At 39.0% G+C, this 19,124-nt stretch overlaps 1 protein-coding gene across 5 annotated transcripts in view; it reads right to left on the bottom strand.

Moving 5' to 3' along the window:
- The window catches only part of arhgap32b (Rho GTPase activating protein 32b), a 238,582-nt gene that overhangs the window by 59,013 nt on the left and 160,445 nt on the right, over positions 1-19,124 (bottom strand). For all 5 annotated transcript variants that reach the window (XM_041801252.1, XM_041801253.1, XM_041801255.1 and 2 more), the window contains 6 exons: positions 17,201-17,287; positions 12,270-12,407; positions 9,831-9,923; positions 7,076-7,198; positions 5,894-5,971; positions 5,149-5,230 (listed from right to left, as the gene is read on the bottom strand). In XM_041801252.1, the coding sequence (XP_041657186.1) occupies positions 5,149-5,230; positions 5,894-5,971; positions 7,076-7,198; positions 9,831-9,923; positions 12,270-12,407; positions 17,201-17,287 (601 nt within the window). The remainder of the gene's footprint in view (positions 1-5,148; positions 5,231-5,893; positions 5,972-7,075; positions 7,199-9,830; positions 9,924-12,269; positions 12,408-17,200; positions 17,288-19,124) is intronic.

Below are 19,124 nucleotides of genomic sequence, written 5' to 3'. Positions count from 1 at the left end.
TACGATGTATTTGTCCTTTTCATGTTGTTATTTTCTAAACATTTTATTGTCTTTTTTAAGATATACTTTTTGGTCTTTTTATGTCTTTATTTAGAGAGAAGGACAGTGGAAAGAGTCAGAAATTGGAATAAGAGAGCAGGGGAGAGACATGCAGGAAAGGAGCCACAGACCGAACTTGAACCTGGGCTGCCTGTGTACATGGGGCACAACCTAACCATCAGGCTTTCTGCACCCCAGTATTTTAGTGTGTTGTCAGTCTGTGAGGGCTGGGCACCTTTTTTGCCACATGGCACACTGAATAACGATAATGATATATGAACTGAACAGTGTTTCGGCAGCTTACAAGTGATGCACTGCTGCATTTTGCCCTGTTGCCCTGTTTCCATTCCTCACACTGATGAGGATGAGGGAAAGGAAAGAGAGAGATGAAAAGGCAGTGGAAGTGTCAGGCATGAATACTGTTTGATTTTCTTTCACTTTCCTTACTTAGCAGAGCTTGTTAGCATGTTTTACAAAGTGAAGATAGTTATGCATTAATAACCTCCATATCCATGTTTGAAATGTTAAACTCTGACTCTCATCAGCACAGAGTTAAACTGTTTGGCTCATCACCATCAAAAGTTTGGCAGTACAACACACCACGCTTCAGTTTCTCCACATTCAAAGTAAAAGTGCCAGATGTCATCATGTTAACAAGAGGAAAAGTTAAATTTACAGAGCAGAGGATTAAATATTTGACGGATGCAATGTGGACAGTAAGAATGTATCACAATATCTGATGTTTGCATGCTGTTAGGGCATGATGTAGAGCTGCAGTTTGCAAACCAAGCTAGCTCTTGGTCTGAACATTATGTGCAGAATATTTGTTGGTTTGTTGTGTGATTTATTAGTTCAATATTTCCTTAACAATGATGAAGTGTGATAAACAAAACTAAAGAGATAACATTTTTAACATATATATATTAAACTTTCTGCTGTTCTGTCTCTTTTACTTCATACCTGTGTTTGAAGCGTGTTTCTCCTGAATCCAAAATAAATCCAGTGGTGTTTCTTTTCTTCTAAATTGGCAACGATGAATTTGAAGATGACTGATAGCTTGCTTGATACACATATGCATATCTGATTTTTAGCAATATTTGATATGCCAATATTTACAAATCAATTTTAGCTGCTGCCATTATCAATACTGATATGTTGATGTAGTTCAGACTTAAACTTCAGTCATTGGAACACACAATCTAAAGTTTGAGAATAAACAAATCAACACATTTCGGTAATTAAAACAGACTTTCAAGCGTGGGGAATAATAAATAAAGACAGAGACTTCTGCTGACGTAGGTCTGTTGGTCCAATCTAAAATTCCACCAACTTATTTGTTTGTACAGTAAATAAATACAGCTAATATAGGGAGATTTTATAGTCAAAATGATTGTTGTAAATATCAGAATAATTTTTTACACCTGCCGATATATCGATAATTCACCTTTTAAGCTATTGATGCTCGTATTATGCATCCCTAATTTTACTTCATCAAAAAGACATGAAAGCAAGGACATTATACCCAGGACTTCATCCAACAAAAGGAATGTATGTAAACTGGATGAGAAAAAGGTTAAATTCAGGCCTTTGCAATGCATTTCTGCTGCTTTTGATGCAATAACAATGAAGTGCAACTTACAGTCTCTTTGCCTTAATGTTAAGTTATTCTGACAAATAAAATGCCAAAAGTAATCCACAAACCAATGGCTGCTGTCACAATGACTCTGTCCACTTCTCATATATAGTCTATGTACAGAAATGTGAGGTTAAAGAACCGATAAAGAAACCAAACTATCTAAAGATATCTGACCTAACATAGCGACAAAACATAAATCCAATGCATATCAGGATGTTTAAAATGTTAACTGTATTCATCATATTAATACACTGAACCTGCAGATGCTCTGTATAGAATAGGACTGCACAAGTGGCTAAAAGGGAGACATGCAAACACAACAAAACATGACAACAAGCATTCAAACATTTCTCAAAAGCAGTGGAGTGTGCAAGCAGATAAAGTCATGGACTTGGCAGTGTGCTGAAACAGTTACATTATTTCTGATCAGTCACAAAAGAGGATCAAATAATCAACCAGAACAGCAGTTAACATGGGTGATAACCACCATCCTAAACTCTGTCTGTAATGATCTAAACTGTGTGTATATGTGTGATTTCTGTTGAGTTGTCTGTGTAATCACCTATTCCAGATCCTGACTCCACTCCTTCACCCAGAAACACCCAAGCCTGAGAGACTGAGTCATGTTGGTCTAATCGTTTTCTTTTAATGTGGATGCCGTGATGCAGATTCAAACAAGTCATTACTGTTTGATCAGAAGGGCTCGGCTGTAGTGGCGTGACATGAGCTGCTATTTCAGTGTGAACTTGTGAGAGCAAAGTTCAAGTTCAGCTCACGTCTTTTATCAGAGCCAAACCTTCTCTTTCACTCCAGAAGGGTTTATGATATGTATTTGTGTTTGACTCTCTGTGGAGCGAGCTAAAGAGCTTATGTGTCTGCCCTGAACGCAGCAGATTAGCTCAGTTATTTGCAAGTGGATTTGCATAGTGCTGAGTCAATATAACATGATTAGGGAGAGCTATTTTAGGGGATGGTGTCACAATTCTGGGTTTACTTTAAATGATGCTTATAAATATAAGCCATCTTTAGAAACATTTATAACATTGACAAGGATTTTATCTACAACCACAATTCCAAAGAAGCTGGGGCGCTTTAAAGAAGTCAATGATTGTCAAATCTTAGAAACCCTAATTTTATACAAAAGAAAAATAAACAACATATTAGATTTTGAAACTCAAGACATTTTATCAGTTCATGAAAAATATAAGCTCATTTTGAATTTGATGGCAGCAGCACTTGTAAAGCAACAGAAGGTTGAAAAAGTAGGTGGTACTAAAGAGAAACAGCTGGAGGAGCATTTTGCAACTAATTAGGTTAACTGGCAATGGGTCAGTATCATGACTGGGTATAAAAGGGGCGTTTTAGAGAGGCAGAATCTCTCAGAAGTAAAGATGGGCAGAGGTTCACTAATCTGCAAAAAATAACAAACAAGAAAAGCACTCGGAGAGTGCAGACCTCCGCAATTAGCCCTATCCCCCAATAGTAAAGAATGCTGTAAAAAATTCCTGGATCCAGACGGTGATCCGGATCACTCCCAAAATCTAATCAGTTCTTCCTTATGCCATTTGTGACATTTCCTCCCGATCACACAACCTCCTTTGAGGAGGTAAAAATCATGGAACAATTTCAGAAAAAAATGTTCCTCAGTGTAAAATTTTGAAGAGTTTAAATATCCCACCATCAACAGTCCATAATATCATGACAAGATTCAGAGAATCTGGAGAAATCTCTGTGTGCAAGGGACAATGCTGAATGTCACTATTGGATGTTTGTGATCTCCGGGCCCTTAGCGGCCACTGCATGAAAACAGGCATGATACTGTACTGGAAATCTCTGAACATGCTCAGGACCACTTCCAGTTAAGGCTGTATTATACAAGGAAGAAGCCATAATGTGAACAGGATCCAGAAACACTGTCATCTTCTCTGGGCCAAAGCTAATTTAAAATTGCCTGAGGCGAAATGGAAAACTGTTCCTTTTGGAGACCATGGACGTTGGTCCTGTGGGCTAAAGAACAGAGGGACCATCCTGCACAGTATAAAAACCTGCATCTCTGATGGTATGGGGTTGCATTAGTGCCTATAGCGCGGCCAGCTTGCACACCTGGAAAGGCACTGTTGATGCTGAAAAGTAGATAGAGGTTTTAGAGCAACATATGCTCCCATCCAGACCACGTCTCTATCAGGGAAGGCCTTGACTATTTCAGCAAGTCAGTGCTAAACCACATACCGCAACTACCACGACAGCATGGCTTCACAATAGAAGAGTCAGGGTGCTAAACAGGCCAGATTTTTCACAATTTGAAAACATCTGGAGCATCATATAAGGGTTAGAATAATAAAATATCTGGCAAAGAAGACCCAGGACTGTTGAGCAACTAGAATCATATAACAGACGAAGATGGGACAATATTCCTCTCCGAAAACTCCAGCAACTGGTCTTCTCACCTCTCATTCAATGTTTACAGACCGTTGTTAAAAGAAGAGACAATGCTAAACAAATGTGAAAACAGCCCTGTCTCTACTTTTTTGAGATGTGTTGCTACCTGCAAACTCAAAATGAGCTTCATGATAAGGTTAAATGTCTCAGATTCAAATCTGATATGTTGTTTCTGTTCTATAATAATAAAATCATGGTTTATGAGCTCTGCAAATTATTGTTTTTTATTATCATTATATATGGTGGCCCTTTTTTTTTAATCTAGGTTGTAGATAGGTCCATATAACAGGCATAGGCCCTTAATGGAAATCTTTGTTTGTGAATTAATGTGTTGCAGAAATCCATTACAGAGATCTTGTTTCATAATACAAAAACAATCAAACATGTCTGTCAAACAAGCAATATGCTCTAATATTCTCACACAGGCATCAGAGAAACATCATCCATCACTGCCTCTTAAAAAGAGATGAGATATCAGCTCCAATCAGTGATAACTTCCCTCCAACAAATTTCAAGTGAAAGCTTTAAAAGGATGAGTAACAGGAGGTAGATAAGCAGGAGAAGAGGAGGGAGGGGTCGAGAAGAGAAGGAGAGGAAGAGGAAGGGAAATGGGTGGAGATGAGGAGGAATAGGTGGCAGTGATGGATGAGGAGGCAAAGGATAAGAAAGAGGATCAGATGGGCATGGTGGAACAGAGGGAGGAGAAGAAAGATAAGCAGGAGATGGACATGGAGTAGAAGCAGGAGAGCCAGGAGGAGGATGATGAGGAGGCAAAGAAGTAGGAAGAGATGAAAAAAGATGAAGAGGAAAAGACAGGAGGAGGTGAAGGAATAAAAGCGGCATGAGAAGGTGGATCATCAAACAGGACAGGGAAAAGGGGAGCTGTTGGATTAGAAAGATGAGGGAGACAAAGAAGACAAGGAGGCATATTAGTAGAAGAAGGATGGATGAGGATGTAATTAAAGGGGAGTTTGTAGGCAAGGAAGAGGAAGAGGCATGGGGGGTTAAAGAAGGAGAAGAAGGAGAAGGTGTACCTGGTTTTGGCACGGTGTTGGTCATAGACTGCGGCACTTTATCGTTGATGAGCTCCACACACTCACTGGGGAAGAAACCAACCTGCAGGGAGAGACCAATTAGGTATTTGCATACATAGATAAGGAGTAGGACAGGTATGCCTAGAATAAAATGGTCAGTGAGTGTATTTATAAGGATTGAACTGATGCACTCATTAAAGGGTTATGTGGTCTTACTCCTTTATCATTAACGTGCATGAAACCTAGCTTAATAAACAGGTTTTAACCGTAACAGGAACATTTTTACACTCAAATATCTTTTTTTTCTATGGCTTTATTTTCACATTTTCCTTGTATTATAAAGAATCTACAACCTTCTCAGACAACTTGATGCTGAAGCTGAAACTTAAAGAAAAACAGTCGATTGTGTTGAAGCGCCTGTTTTGTTCTGTCGTCTGATTGTACTGCTGCCTGAAAAACTGAATCAGTGGAGTGTTAAAGGCAGAGGCACACACCCTGTAATCTAAACAAAAGCTTCACATAACAGAGGATTTGTATCAGATTTGTCTTTCAACAAACTCTGATTTTGGATTCTGCTTCACAAAGCAACGCTCTCCCCTCGTCCTTAAAAAACCTCAGGTACAAACCTAATCAAAAGTTTCCATCCAGAGAAGACAGAGACAATTACAAACAGTGTTTATGTGTGCAAGTGTGGGTGTTTTTGTCTCGGCTTGTAGTGTTTGTGTGAGATGTGTGAGATGTGTACCTGGAAGCCATGTTTGCCTCTCCACCACGTGGTGTCTTCTTTAGGGGGCATGTCAATCACTGACACGATGTCTCCAACCTGCAGAGACACAGAGAGAGAATATTAAAGAAGCGTTTGATGAAGAGATCTATTTCTATTTTAGGAGGAACTTAGCTCTGATAGTGGCTCCAACAAGTCTGGAATATCAACAGAGGGGTTGTATTTGAGTTGGGTTATACTTAACTTTCTATAAGACAGCCTGAATTCTAAATCATGGTTGTGATAAGGTTTCTGGTTAAATTAAGGCATTATTAATCAATCAGACTGGAGAAAACTTATTCCAGAGCATGCTCTCTGAAGCTCCTATGCTTCTACAAATACTGAAGTAATGCTGTCATTATGCTTTCATACTTCTATATTGCATCTGCAATACGTGGTTTATAATTGTGTCACAGCTTCTGTTTTGATACAGCAACAAAAATGACCTCCTGGACACCGAAAACCTCTTAGTTTAGCCTAGAATCTGTTTTAGCCTAGAATCTTTTGTGTTTAGCTCCTACGCATTGGAGCTAAACACAAAAAAAAGAAGCATGAAAATACTAAGAGGTACACAGCCATGGCTCAGGCTTTATAAACAAAAGCTACAGTTCCTCTCAAAGGACATATTACTCAAAAGGCAAAGCAACATTAGCCCTGTTAGCATTGATTTGCACACATTGTTTGCGATGATACCAAAGCAGAGAAGATTAGACAGCTAACAATGAAGCTGGTGGCTGTAGATATTTTCTTGTTAAGTGTTGTGAAATGAAAAAGCTTCTGTTAGCTGAAGGCTTTTGTTTAGCTGGAGCAAAAGTCACTATCATGACTAACAACAGCTGTGAAAGTGGAACAGATATAAGACAATATAAGATACACAGGGAGGTCTGTACTATCCGTAGAGTATTATTAGTGTAAGGATTGTCTGAGCTTAAAAAATACAACAATAAACATATAAATACATTCCAAAACTAGAGGAAAAAAACTAAACTGTTCACACGGCACATTTACCCACAGAGGCATTAGTGTAAATGTGTTTACTGTAGGTTGTTGCTGTTTGTCTGGAGTTTAGAAGGAGACAGTGAGCATCATTTTAAGAGGGAGAGAGTCTGTGTGTGTTTGTGTGGGCTGTGTATGTGACAGTGTGTGAGGTGTTGTTGCTGTCACCTCGAATGACAGCTCGTCTGAAGCCTGGGCGATGTAACGCTTGATGACGTGGGCTGCAGCGATGGCTGGCACGTTGATGGACGACTCTTCATGGACGAGCAGATGATTCCCCTTATTGTCAACCTAACACAAACAACAACAGAGGCACAACGCTTAAACTTCATTTTAACAGCGATTTCTGATTAATAAGTGGATGAAAAGATACAGACATGAAGACACAAGAGCTTAGCTAAAATCAGCGCTATGATCAGGTAAATTCAGAAATCTTGTTTTCCACCAAATCATTTTTTGTGCTGTTAAGAGGAATATATGGAAGGCTGGGATGTTACTAATCAGTGCATGTGTTTTCTAGAAGATTCTCAAACAACCTAGTCTCATTTCATTCTGTCCCTCCACAAATTAAACTGTCTTATCTTGAGCTTTTTTTGATCTGGCTACTGAGAACACTTACAACCGTTTTTGCAAATTTACTCGCTCCTGCAGTGCCACTCAGGAAAAATGAAACTTTAAAACATTGCAACTTTAACCTCAACTTTTTAGTAAAACTGCCACAAAATCAGTCATGTAAGGCTGCAGCAATTCCAAAAAGACTTCCAGTTATTCTGAAGCAACAGAAAATCTGAACTTTTATAGAAAAAGCAGCACACTGTTAAGATTCAAGAGTGCACCAGACACTCTTAAATCTGGCTGTAACATCATGTCCAACTTTAAGTTGAAAGTTACGTCTGACTCAAAGTCAAAGTTACGCCACAAACACAAGCTTAACTTAAGCTTTGTTCAAGCTTCTCCTGGTTTTGACATTCTCGCCTTGGAAGGTGCATGTGTAACTCTAAAAAGTCTGAATTATTCAGTGTGATATGAATGAAAAGCACATGGCAATGTTCATAAAACATACAAATAACAAACTACAGAGGCACGCCTTATACACAGATTTATCAAAGAGAAGGAATGAACAAGAGAGAGATGAACCCAGGGGTTTACCCAGGCAGTGAGCTGACAGAAAGGTTTCATTTGAGCATAGATGGCCTGTTTGAATAAAAATGATAATTTCCTATCAATACGAGACATCAGACAAAAACAGAGCTGTCCTATAAACATGTGGGAGCTGATTGCTGAGATTGTGCACCAACTTTTCAGAAACTTTTCTCTCTCAGTATGTCGTAATGATTTATCTAAATAAAACAGTGAAACAGGTGAGGGGAAGAAAAGTTGTGGGGTGTTAATTTGATTAAGAATATGCGGAAAATTGGGGGACGCAGATGGTCGAGTGGTTTAAGGCACTACCCATGTACACAGGTGGCCCGGGTTCGAATCCGGCCTGTGGCCCTTCACTGCATGTCTCTCCCCACTCTCTTCCCTGTTTCCAAGTCTATCCACTGTCCTCCTCTGTCTAATAAAGGCATGAAAGTGCCCAAAAATAAATCTTAAAAAAGAAAATATGCAGAAAATAAAGACTGAAGCAGGGCAGGCACAAGGTGCACTTTTAACACCGAGAGAAACACATTAATATTTATCAGACAACATCATTATAAAGTATCAGAGGTGGTATTGGATCTATTAAGAAAATATTAACAATTTGGTTTGTGTTATCCAAATATTCCGTTAATAATTTGATAGAAGATAGAACAGAAACAATTCCTCTCTCTGTAAGCATTCATACAAACAACAGTTTCATTAATGAACAGCTGGTGCATTCAGATCCTGATGCTTTTTAAAATTTTTTCTAACTTTTTTTATTTCGTTTAACAATTTTACATTTCACGTGTTAGCACAGGCACAGAACATGGATAAATCAAAACAAAACACAACAAAAAGTTTCAGTACACAACACACAAACAGCTCAAAATACGTAACAAACATTATAGTCTTGGTGAAGGATGAACTGGGATAACAGATTTTAAATTTACAACACCCTAATATTACATCTCATATTTCATGTCTAGATGAACTGTGGAGGGCCACTCAAGAATCATCCCCAAATGCTTCCATTATATTGGTTATGTTAGTATTTTCTAGAAATGAAATAAAGGTGTCCCAAATGTTGTGAAAGACTGCTTGTTTGCCTTTGCTAGCACAGGTATTTTTTTCTAGAAAAAGAGTTGTACATAGTTCAGAAATCCAAGCACCTATCCTCTGTCTATGCTCTCTTTTCCATGCAAACGCAATGACCCTTGTAGCGAACGGGCTAACTTCTGAAAGAATACCAGATGCTTGTTTTAGTTTGGAAGAATGTTTGTTTTTGTTAATTGATGCTGATTTTGATGTTTCATTGAGATTCTCTTGGATTTTATATTTCTTATAACCCCACTAACCTCTTCTTGGCAATTATATTGTGTGAGTAAGGTTATGTAAATAAGCTACTTCCCAAATTTAGGATATTTAATATCTTATATTATTTCTGCTAAATGTCAGATTTCTTTATTGCTTTATCAATCTTATATTTTTAATATGTTTTACTTCTTTATGTACATTTCATCTCTTTTTTCAGTCATAATGTTAAATGCATTGTTTCCTTTAGAGCACTTTGAATGGCTTCATCTATGAGCTGTGTTGAATAGCTAGCCTGCCTTAATCTAGCATCATGCTGTTTTCTTGCATGGCAGAGGGAGTACAGAACAGTATTCTTGTGTTTCAATCATTTTTAGAGCAAAAGACCACAGTAAGAATGAGCTAGTTTGCAGCAATGCTTCAATCATTTAGGAAAATATTTCACTTGAGTCCATGTCTGTTTGTACAGAGAGCAGGTGAGGTTTACCTCCATCCATGTGAGGGCCGGTCCACAGTTGATCTTGTTGTCAGCAATGGCTGAGAGCCGGGAGAGGTAAGCCAACAACATCTGGGAAACGGACTAAACACGGAAGAAAACATACAGGACAGTCAGAGTCTGATAATATCATTCACAAATACACTGAATATTAAACAAACATGTTTCATTCTGCTTTAGAGTCACTAGTTTCTCATGTTATAGTTTAGGACATCAATGCTGCAGACCTTCTGCTGCTCTAACCTCATATTTCAGGGCACATTTAGCTTACACTTCTGGTGAAAACATCTGCACATCTGATCTATTTCTGACTGAGAGAGAGGAAAGTGTAGGTTTCAGCTCTCACAAACACAGCTGCTGGTGAACGTATAATAACGCACCACAGGCAGTATTGTAAAGCTATTATTCTGAAAGCGTCCACAAACACAATACCCCTCAGTGATGAACTGGTTTGACCAGTTTGGTTTGATACCGGACCTCTGCATTCCACTTAAAGCTTCAATCTGACCAGAAAGGTTTCATGAGGATCAGGATTACTTTCACAGGATGGAGAGTGAATAAACTGGCCGAATATCAAACAGAACATTCCCAAAGCTAAAGCCGTGGTGATCAGACTCAGTATCAAAGCAGAGAAACTGGAACTGGTTTCATCCAGATACCTGATCCTCTGATATCTTCTGTTTCAAATGGCAGAAAATCTATCCTTCATTTAATTTAGAGGCTGAAGGAGCCTGGATGGATCACTGAGGGTAAAAAAGAAGCTGTTGTTTGTTTCAAAACCTAAAAATATTGTTTTTATCGCTGAAGGTCTGAACCCGTGGGCAGGATTTTTATTCAATTTAAAAAGAGAACAACTAAGAATTTAAACATGAAAACCTTGCTGGGTGAATAGCTTTGCCTGAAGCCCTGAATTCTTCAGTCTGAAGTCAGATGGCATGTAAAGTTTTACTAAAATTTGAAGCTGCAAGTTTGATGCAACATTACCTTCACACCAGCCCCTTTGTGCAATTTAAGTTAAAAAAAATTCACAGTGAGTAAGCAGGCAGAGGTCATGATGTTTTATCCTGTGGTTGGCGTTTTAGTGTTTACACCTTGAACATGTGCAACGACACGCAGCATTCACTAAAAGGCAGAAACTGTCACCAAAGTGTCAGATGATGATAATCATCTTCATTTCTTGCTTTTTTCCTTCCTGAGACCACCACTTCTGTTCAAACAGGAAAGTTTCCTGCCATGTGGTGCAAGTGGGAAAAAGCAACTGTGGAAGATTTTCTGTCAGGATCAGAGACTGCCTGCAGGTTAATGGTGATTGAGTCTGACCAATCATTGCTTCCAACTCATCTTTTAGTGTCTGCTCAGCATACAAAAATATTTTAACACCATATAAGTATCAGACACTATCAACAGCTTTTGCAGAGGGGAATCCTTTCTATGTTTATTTAGTTAATAGAGTAGAACACCACCCTTTTTTCTTTGGTCCCAAATACTGATATCTAAGAAGAGCTAAGACCCACCAGGACTCAATGACAAAATCTCAACATGACAGGCCCACTTACTTAATAGGTTCTTGTCAAAATATCTGCCTGAACTATGCATAATTACGATGCTATAGTAGGGCCACTCTAAAAAACTTAAAAAATAAAGGGGATCTGTTTATTTTCTAGAAGAAAACACTAAATTTCCAAGTTTAAAAAGGCATACATTTATGAGAAATACATTGAATTTTTTCTTTAAAACCTAAAATTTTTTAACTTGAACCAAAGTTTAAAATTTTTGACATTATAAAATCAAAAATAGCCAACCGTGCGGGAGAAAATCGGACCAAAGGAAGCAGTTTTTTTTTGCACAGGTGCTGCAGTTAAGAGTCTGATCAAATTATCCTTTTCAATGGGAATGACCAATAAGAAAATCTTGGGTTTAGCCCAGAACAATCACATTATCACAGTCATCGAGACTTCACTGAGACATTTGGTAAACTGGGGCCATCAAACCGCAATTTTCAGCCTGGTTTCTTGTAAATTTACAACTTTATAGCGTCATAAATCTATGACTTAATGAACTTCAAATTTTGTTCATCTACAATGTCAAAGATGTATGACATTTTAAGCTAAAAAATTCAGAGCTATGCTTCTTGTAAATATCTGATTTTGAAATATCAAAAATTTTGTGTTTGATCCCAAAATTTTGACTTTTTTTCTCAAAAACAAAACAAAACAACAACAAAAAAAAAACGATCCTCTTTATTTTTTTTTTATCATTTAACAAAGTCAAACATTATACTTCTAGTCATGATTTTAAAAAATGACATATGCTCATCTAATTTTGACAATGTCAGAGCAAACGGGCTCTGAGACCTTTGGTGCACCCCAAAGATCTCAACCTGGGTGCCTGCACCCTGATGGACTCATGTGTGCATAAATGTGTCTTCACCTCTGACTGATCCGTCAGACTGTCCAATCGAGGCAGCTCAGGCAGCTGGGAGAAACGTCGGTCGTAGATGCAGAGGTGAAGGTGTTTGTCCAGGACGCGGAAATCTTCATAGCTGCGCTTCACGATCCAGCTCCGACCCTTCAGACAGAAAAATATACGAGTGTGAGCATGAGGGAAACAAAGCAGAGACAACTTTACTCTATAAAGAACAGCATGTGTGCTAGATTTTTGTCAACATAAAAAAATAGCTGCTCTCCATTGCATTGTGCATTAATAAAATTACAGAAATTATGCTTGAATTTTTAAAAACATTCCTCAATAACTTCACAGAAAATGGGTTCCAATCTGTTTTCTTTAATAGCTATGTATCTTGGGACAAAAGGTTCTACATGTTTCTACATGTGTGGTCAAAGGACCACACCTCCCTTCCTTTACAGTACAACGTGTGCTCTGAGACTCCTTTTCCGGCACACTATGATACATTTCAATTAAAATGAGCTGAAGTAATTGAGGTAGAGGTTGTGGTGCAAGTTTTTCGACCCCCATCGCTGGCTTCTTTTCCCACAGGCTGACTACTCCATAAGTCTCCATGTCTCTAGAAATCCCGGTACTTGCCTAATTACTTCCACTTGTTGCTGTACTGTTCTTTTCTTGCTTTTGTTTTTTATTCATGATTTTCTCCCCTCATGTAGTGAATTTCTTCTCAAGAAAAGTCAGTTTAAATGTCGGCTCTTCTATGTGAACAAAAGGAAACAGATCCCACTTGTGAGTTGGTTTCTTTTAGGTAAAGAGATTCAACTGAAGCGCTTCTGGTGTCCCTTAAATCCCTGTTGCTCATGGAGGGGAAAACTTCATTAAAGTGGCTCCCTCTTCATTAAGCAGGTATTTGGATTCAACAGCCCAAGGGTAATTATTGTTGTAAGAATATGGTGAGAACTGGCACTAGCTATCCTATCACCAGCTTCATAAATTTTAATACCACTCATGTCGAGTATCAACTCAAACAAGTCTGTGGATGTTTCTAAACAGGGGTTACTGCTGTTACCTTCCAATCAGGGCCTTTCTGTGTGGAGTTTGCATGTTCTCCCAGTGCATGTGTGGGTTCTCTCCGGGTACTCTGGCTTCCTCCCACAGACCAAAAATAGGCTCATTAGGTTAATTGGCAACTCTAAATTGGCCGTAGGTGTTAATGTGGGCGTGCCTGGTTGTTTGTCTATACATGTCAGCTCTATGATTGACTGGTGACCAGTCCAGGGTGACCAGTCTTTCATCCAATGACAGCTGGTATAACTACATCTGCTGTCATATCATCGTCTGCTGCAGCTCCTTCAACGAAAAAACAAACAAAAGAAGCTCCTTGTGTTGTCTGATGTGGTTAAAAACTCCAAAATCAAACACAGCCACCAAAAATCTTTCTGCCAGTTGTTGAACTTTGTGGATAAAAGTTCAGAGAGAGCCAACAGTGTCTGTGTCAGCAGAAAGAAAAGCCACTAAATCCCTTTATCATCCGACTCTACGGTCAATCTTCTGGGTTTCTTTTTCTCTCTCTTTTAGTCTCCTCTGACACTTGCCTTTTCTGCCTTTAATAAAATAGTCAAAAATAGAAAATAATAAGAAGGATTAGGTCTCCTGTGGACTTGCATGCTTTGATAATGAAAGTCTTCATCAACAAAGACTATCAGCAGCTTACTCAGCCCTTTCCTCAGTCAAATGCAGTGATTTAATGCCAGGCGTGCAAGTGTAAACCCAGAGAGTTCTGCCATCAATCCACCACATTAAATGTAACTTCATGCATGGATTTGTTGTTTCTTTTTCATCCAGAAAGACTGCTCTCCAAACCTCAAAACCCAACCGAGAGAGTAGAGTGGTGGAAAAATCTTTGGCTTTGATTTGGCCTAGAAAGCAGCGTGTGTACTGAGGCCAGGACTGTGCGACTGGGACTGCAGTGCACCACTCGGCCCGCTGATACCAGAGCTGCTTTAAAAGATGAGCTCTGCGGGCTCGGGGAACTCTTCCTGCCTTCCTGCCCCACTTTCAGATGGTGTTTCGAGTTCCCCTCCTTGTCTGTGTCTGTGGATCTGAACCAGTCTGTCTGTGCTACTTTCTCTGTTCAAAGTTCAGGAACCAAGGCCAGATCCCTTGACGGTCTACCCCCACTTTTAAACACAACTTCTGTAGTTTTCCGATGGCTTTAAGAAGCAGGAATTTCCAGGCACAAGGCAGCATTCTTGTGCAGCATTGCCAAGGTCGTGCAAACGGAATATGATCTGAGGAGTGAAACGCATGAAACCAGAATTAAAAATGTCACTGGAGAAGGCCGGGGCAAATCTTCTGAGCAGCTGCTCTGCATGTGTGGGTATCACTTCAAGGCTCTGCATGATTACAGCTCATCGAATTACTAGCAAAACTCGTTTAAGGCATTATAATAAATAATTTGACTGTTACTTTATGCCACCACACACCTTATAAAAGAATTTCAGAGTTAATGCAGACATTGGGGCTATTAACGCCTGGTTTTACTGATGCATGCTGGTAGAGCTGATCACATTAGGATGGCTTTTCCTCTTCATGTGCAAACTAGTAATGGTGAATGATTTCACACTTGATTTAATGCTAATTATGTAACCAATCAACCAGTCTAGAGTTCAGAAAACACCTAGAAAACAGTCAAAATGGAGAACTAATTATGTAAGACGGTACCGAGGTGGCTGCTGGTAAAAAGTGTCGTTAGTTTACGGAATACAGCCACCGTTAGCACTACCATCATCAGCCTTCGATACTCTTTGCAGGCTAACGTCCACATTCTTAAGCTGAATATGATCAGTAAATGCCTCAGCCACATGTGAGTATAAGCTGGCACAGGCTACATGTAACTTTACCTCCTTTCTAGATCAAAATAGTAGTGCTAAACTGTGCTACTCCCATGAGATGCTAATGGTGCTATCAGTTTACCTTTGTTTAGCATCATAGCAGCATAGCAGTAGCGGTTAAACACAGCTTCAGTAGCTAGTAGTGGCTGGTCCCTGCAATCCAACTTGGATGGAGAAATTAACTAGGATTGTGGGCCTGAACTGAACCATTATAGACATTTTTTAGGTGACTAGTAATTCTGGTGCTACTGAGGGATCGTGCTAATCACATGCATCCGTGGTGCAAACGAAAGAAAAGACAGACTCAGGCTGTGTTCGAAACCACACACTCATTCCCTACTCCCTATCCACTCTATAGTGAGCAGCATATAGTGGAATATATAGTGGACTCAACTGCAAAACACGAAAATGATTTCAAACACTACTCCAGCCATGGGCGATGACGTCATCGCCGTCTCACAATTAAAAAGTTTCTTCTGACTGTCTCCAAACACCTCTCTCTTACACATCCTGGCACATCCGGAAAATTATAGAGAGAAAGTGAACACCAGCAAACTACCAAAATTTCAAAACCGTATTTCCAAAAAGGAAGATGTCGAAGAAAATGTGGTAATCTGTAAAGCAGCAACAAAAAACATCAGCAAAAAGATGGCTTCAGTAAGTGCTGTTGTAAAGCCAAGATTTAAAAAATGTCATAAAGACACTTGACCCAAAGAATAGTTTTCCTGCACACTTTTTTTCTGAAAAACTCTTACATTGACAAGTTAAAAAGTTTCAAACCAGCTTGTTTTGCAGTGATCATATGAAAGCTCCTCCCACAAGGTCTAAAGATGCTCTCATGTCATGGAACTTGTCATAAACTGGTCCAGTGTGCATCAGCACTGATAATGGGACAAATGCAATCAAAGCTGTGAGTCTGAATGGGTGGAGTAGACTGCAGAGTTTTGTTCATATCACCTGGCACTTCAATGACTGTCTCTCTGTTTAAATGTAATAACTAGACGTAGATCCATGTTGCCAACACACAGATCCACCTTATAAAACACGTCTCCTCACTGTGCAGCTTACCTACTAACTCAGATAAACTGCTACACGTTGGAGCTCCTGACAGTCACGTGCACACCTGTGCTCAGAATTACAGGAGAGATAATGTTCCTTATGAAGTCAGACTGAGCATAAGAGACAGGCAGACACATCAGTGGTATATCTTGTTGTCTTTTCTAGGATTCATAATCACTATCTGTGATGGAAAACTCTTTCAAGACTATGGTTAGATGATCAAAACTGTACATGGACCACAGTATGACCTGTGCTGTCTTGTAAGAATGGGGGGATGGAGTGAAGTGCTAGGGCTACATTTTGAGAGGGACACTCAAATGAAAGACTTAAAAATGTCTTGGCAAGATGGCAACTCAAGAAGTGTACAAATGCCAATAGTTTCTCTGAAATTAGATTGGAGATCAAAACAACAATCTAATATCAACATTTGATGTTTCAATGCATCGTGGTCCTTTTGATTTTAAACGATCATTAGTAGTAGAAATGTCCAGTGTTGTCATCATGTTTGTTTACGTTATTCTGTTGATGGCTGTTGATGTAGTTTCACAGTGATTTGACTCCACCCACCTGCAGCTCTCTTTCAAGGGAACAGGAGGCACTCTGTAAAGGTTAGAGAGGGAACTGAGCCAGACTCTCAAGAGTTTGAATTCCCTCCACTCTGATGTCCTCTATCACGAATTCCAGAGACTCCTCTTGGCATCCATCCACATATTTTTAGTCAACTTTCAATTTCCACATAACTTGAATTTTTCAAACAATAAGTGAGGTGTTTCAGAAATGTCTGGATGTGATCCAGGTCTGCTCACAGGGTCGACTGAGCTCATATCTGAACAGGTTGTTCTTAACAATCAGCTCACACATGAATTAACTTTTACAAATGTGTGTGTTTCCAGATGAGGAGAGAGTGGGTGTTAGTGTGTGTGTACAGTACGTCTGAGTGTTACCATGCTGTGGGAGGTTAGGTATGGATTTATATTCATAATCAGACCCAGGGATTCTTACCTGGCAGTAAATGTGAACCAGGTACACCAGCTCCTTGGACTCGTAGCCGTTCCGCGTCACTTCGCACTGTTCGTCCCCGAGGGAGAGCTGAATGAGACATAGAGAGAAACAGAGGGACGACTTATTACAAGAGAAGAGGAAGAGCTATGTTCAAGTGATGAAGAAAGAAACATTATCATGCTTAACTTAACGAACTTTCACATTATTTGGCTGCGGAGTTGTAAGGATATTTCGCAATTTAATGAAGAAAAAAAACTATACAAGCAATCTAAACTGATTTGTAAAAGATAGAGATATATTTTTTAACCTGCAGAAGCATCTATCTGCTTCTAGATTCTTTTGTTTGAGGTCAGTAGTTGAAGAAGAGAGGCATGGGCATGAAGAGGGCTCTTGTTTTAAAACAGGGATGTAGATTCAAGGGGATCAAAGCAAAAACAGTACCCAAATACTAGAAAGATGATGAACTACACAAATAACACAACAAGCATGTAAATGGGGGCCACAGCTCCAGGCACAAAAAGATTTCAACAGTTTTGCTCGCCTGAGTACGTCTAAGAGCCACAGAGGTTACTATGAAGAGTAGGTCTATAATGGTATTTGTGTTTCTCAAGGTGTCACCAACCTCCAGTAAACCAGACAAAAGCCAAAAAGCAAACATAAAAATGCTCAAAAAAGAAACAAAACTAACATAGAAAGATAAAGTAAAGACAAAATTTACAGTCGATATATATGCTGAAATACACAGGCAAAATATTGGATGTTAGTATGGGCAGAAATTATATCTGCCGATACCAATACCAGGCCGATAATATCGTGCATCCATGGTGAGCACCCAAATGTTACTTTTTGTACACAGTCTGGAAAAATGTGGTATCAGTGGATTCCTGGTTACAATGCCCTGTCCTGTAAGCTTATAAGCTAGCTCTTCAGTGTTGCACAGTAGCAGTGATTGTGCATGGGTGACCTCCACACCTGCTGTTTCATAAAAACTGTGAATGCACACTCCAAAAATCACAATTATGATGCATTTCTCCTAAAGGTGCATATAGTGTTGTGTCTTAAATATTGAATCCTGGATTTTTGTTGCTTTTTCTGGTTGAACTGAACCACTGCACCTCTTCTGTGCAGTGATTTTTAGACAATGTGTGCTGATGACTAAAATGTTTTATGGTTTGATAACCAAACTTTTCAAAGGTGTCAAAAGAAGAAGAAGCCCCTCTGATTCTTTGAATTAACTTTTACTTGCTGTGCTTTAAATATTCATATGTTTTAGTGTTTGGATTTAACATTAAGTTTAAAAAAGTTATTTTTGTAAGATATTATCAGTGTCAATTTTAAGAAAGATAAAATATTCATTATTGTATTTTTGCACAGCTTTAAAATGTAAGAAAAGTATTACTTTGGTTCATGAAGAAAAAAGGAAAGGAACATTCTTAACTGCAACAAAACAAAAGTGAAAAACAAATATAAATAGGATTAAAAATCCATCATCAATCAATAAAATCACAGTAAATAAAAACAAGTTAAAAATATTTTGTCAGTCACAGGAAAACAAGATAAAAAGATGCATCAAAAGTGAATAAATCTGAAGCAAACATATGAGACTAATGCCCTACTAAAAGGATAAGCACTCAGTGTAATGATCCCTAAACCCAGTTAAGCCGCCAACATTTACCCTCACAAGTCAAGCGAGCAGATCGATGGGCAGCAAGAAGCCAGCGCTTCACCGGGGATGTCAAGAGGAAGGCAAGAGCGTTCTAATATCACCGCTGTTTAATTCAGATCTCACTGATAGCTGCTGGGTCAAAGCTGTTTCTCTATCACTTGTTTAACAGGCGGGTCCTTTCGAGTAGCTAATGTGAAGCTTCTGAGAATAAGTGAAAGATAATAGGGCATGTCCAATCATAATCCTCAGTGCTAAAGT

This window comes from Cheilinus undulatus, linkage group 12 (genome assembly GCF_018320785.1).
Source record: "Cheilinus undulatus linkage group 12, ASM1832078v1, whole genome shotgun sequence".
NCBI classification, from domain to species: Eukaryota; Metazoa; Chordata; class Actinopteri; order Labriformes; family Labridae; genus Cheilinus; species Cheilinus undulatus.
This window is presented reverse-complemented; position numbering and strand designations above follow the sequence as displayed.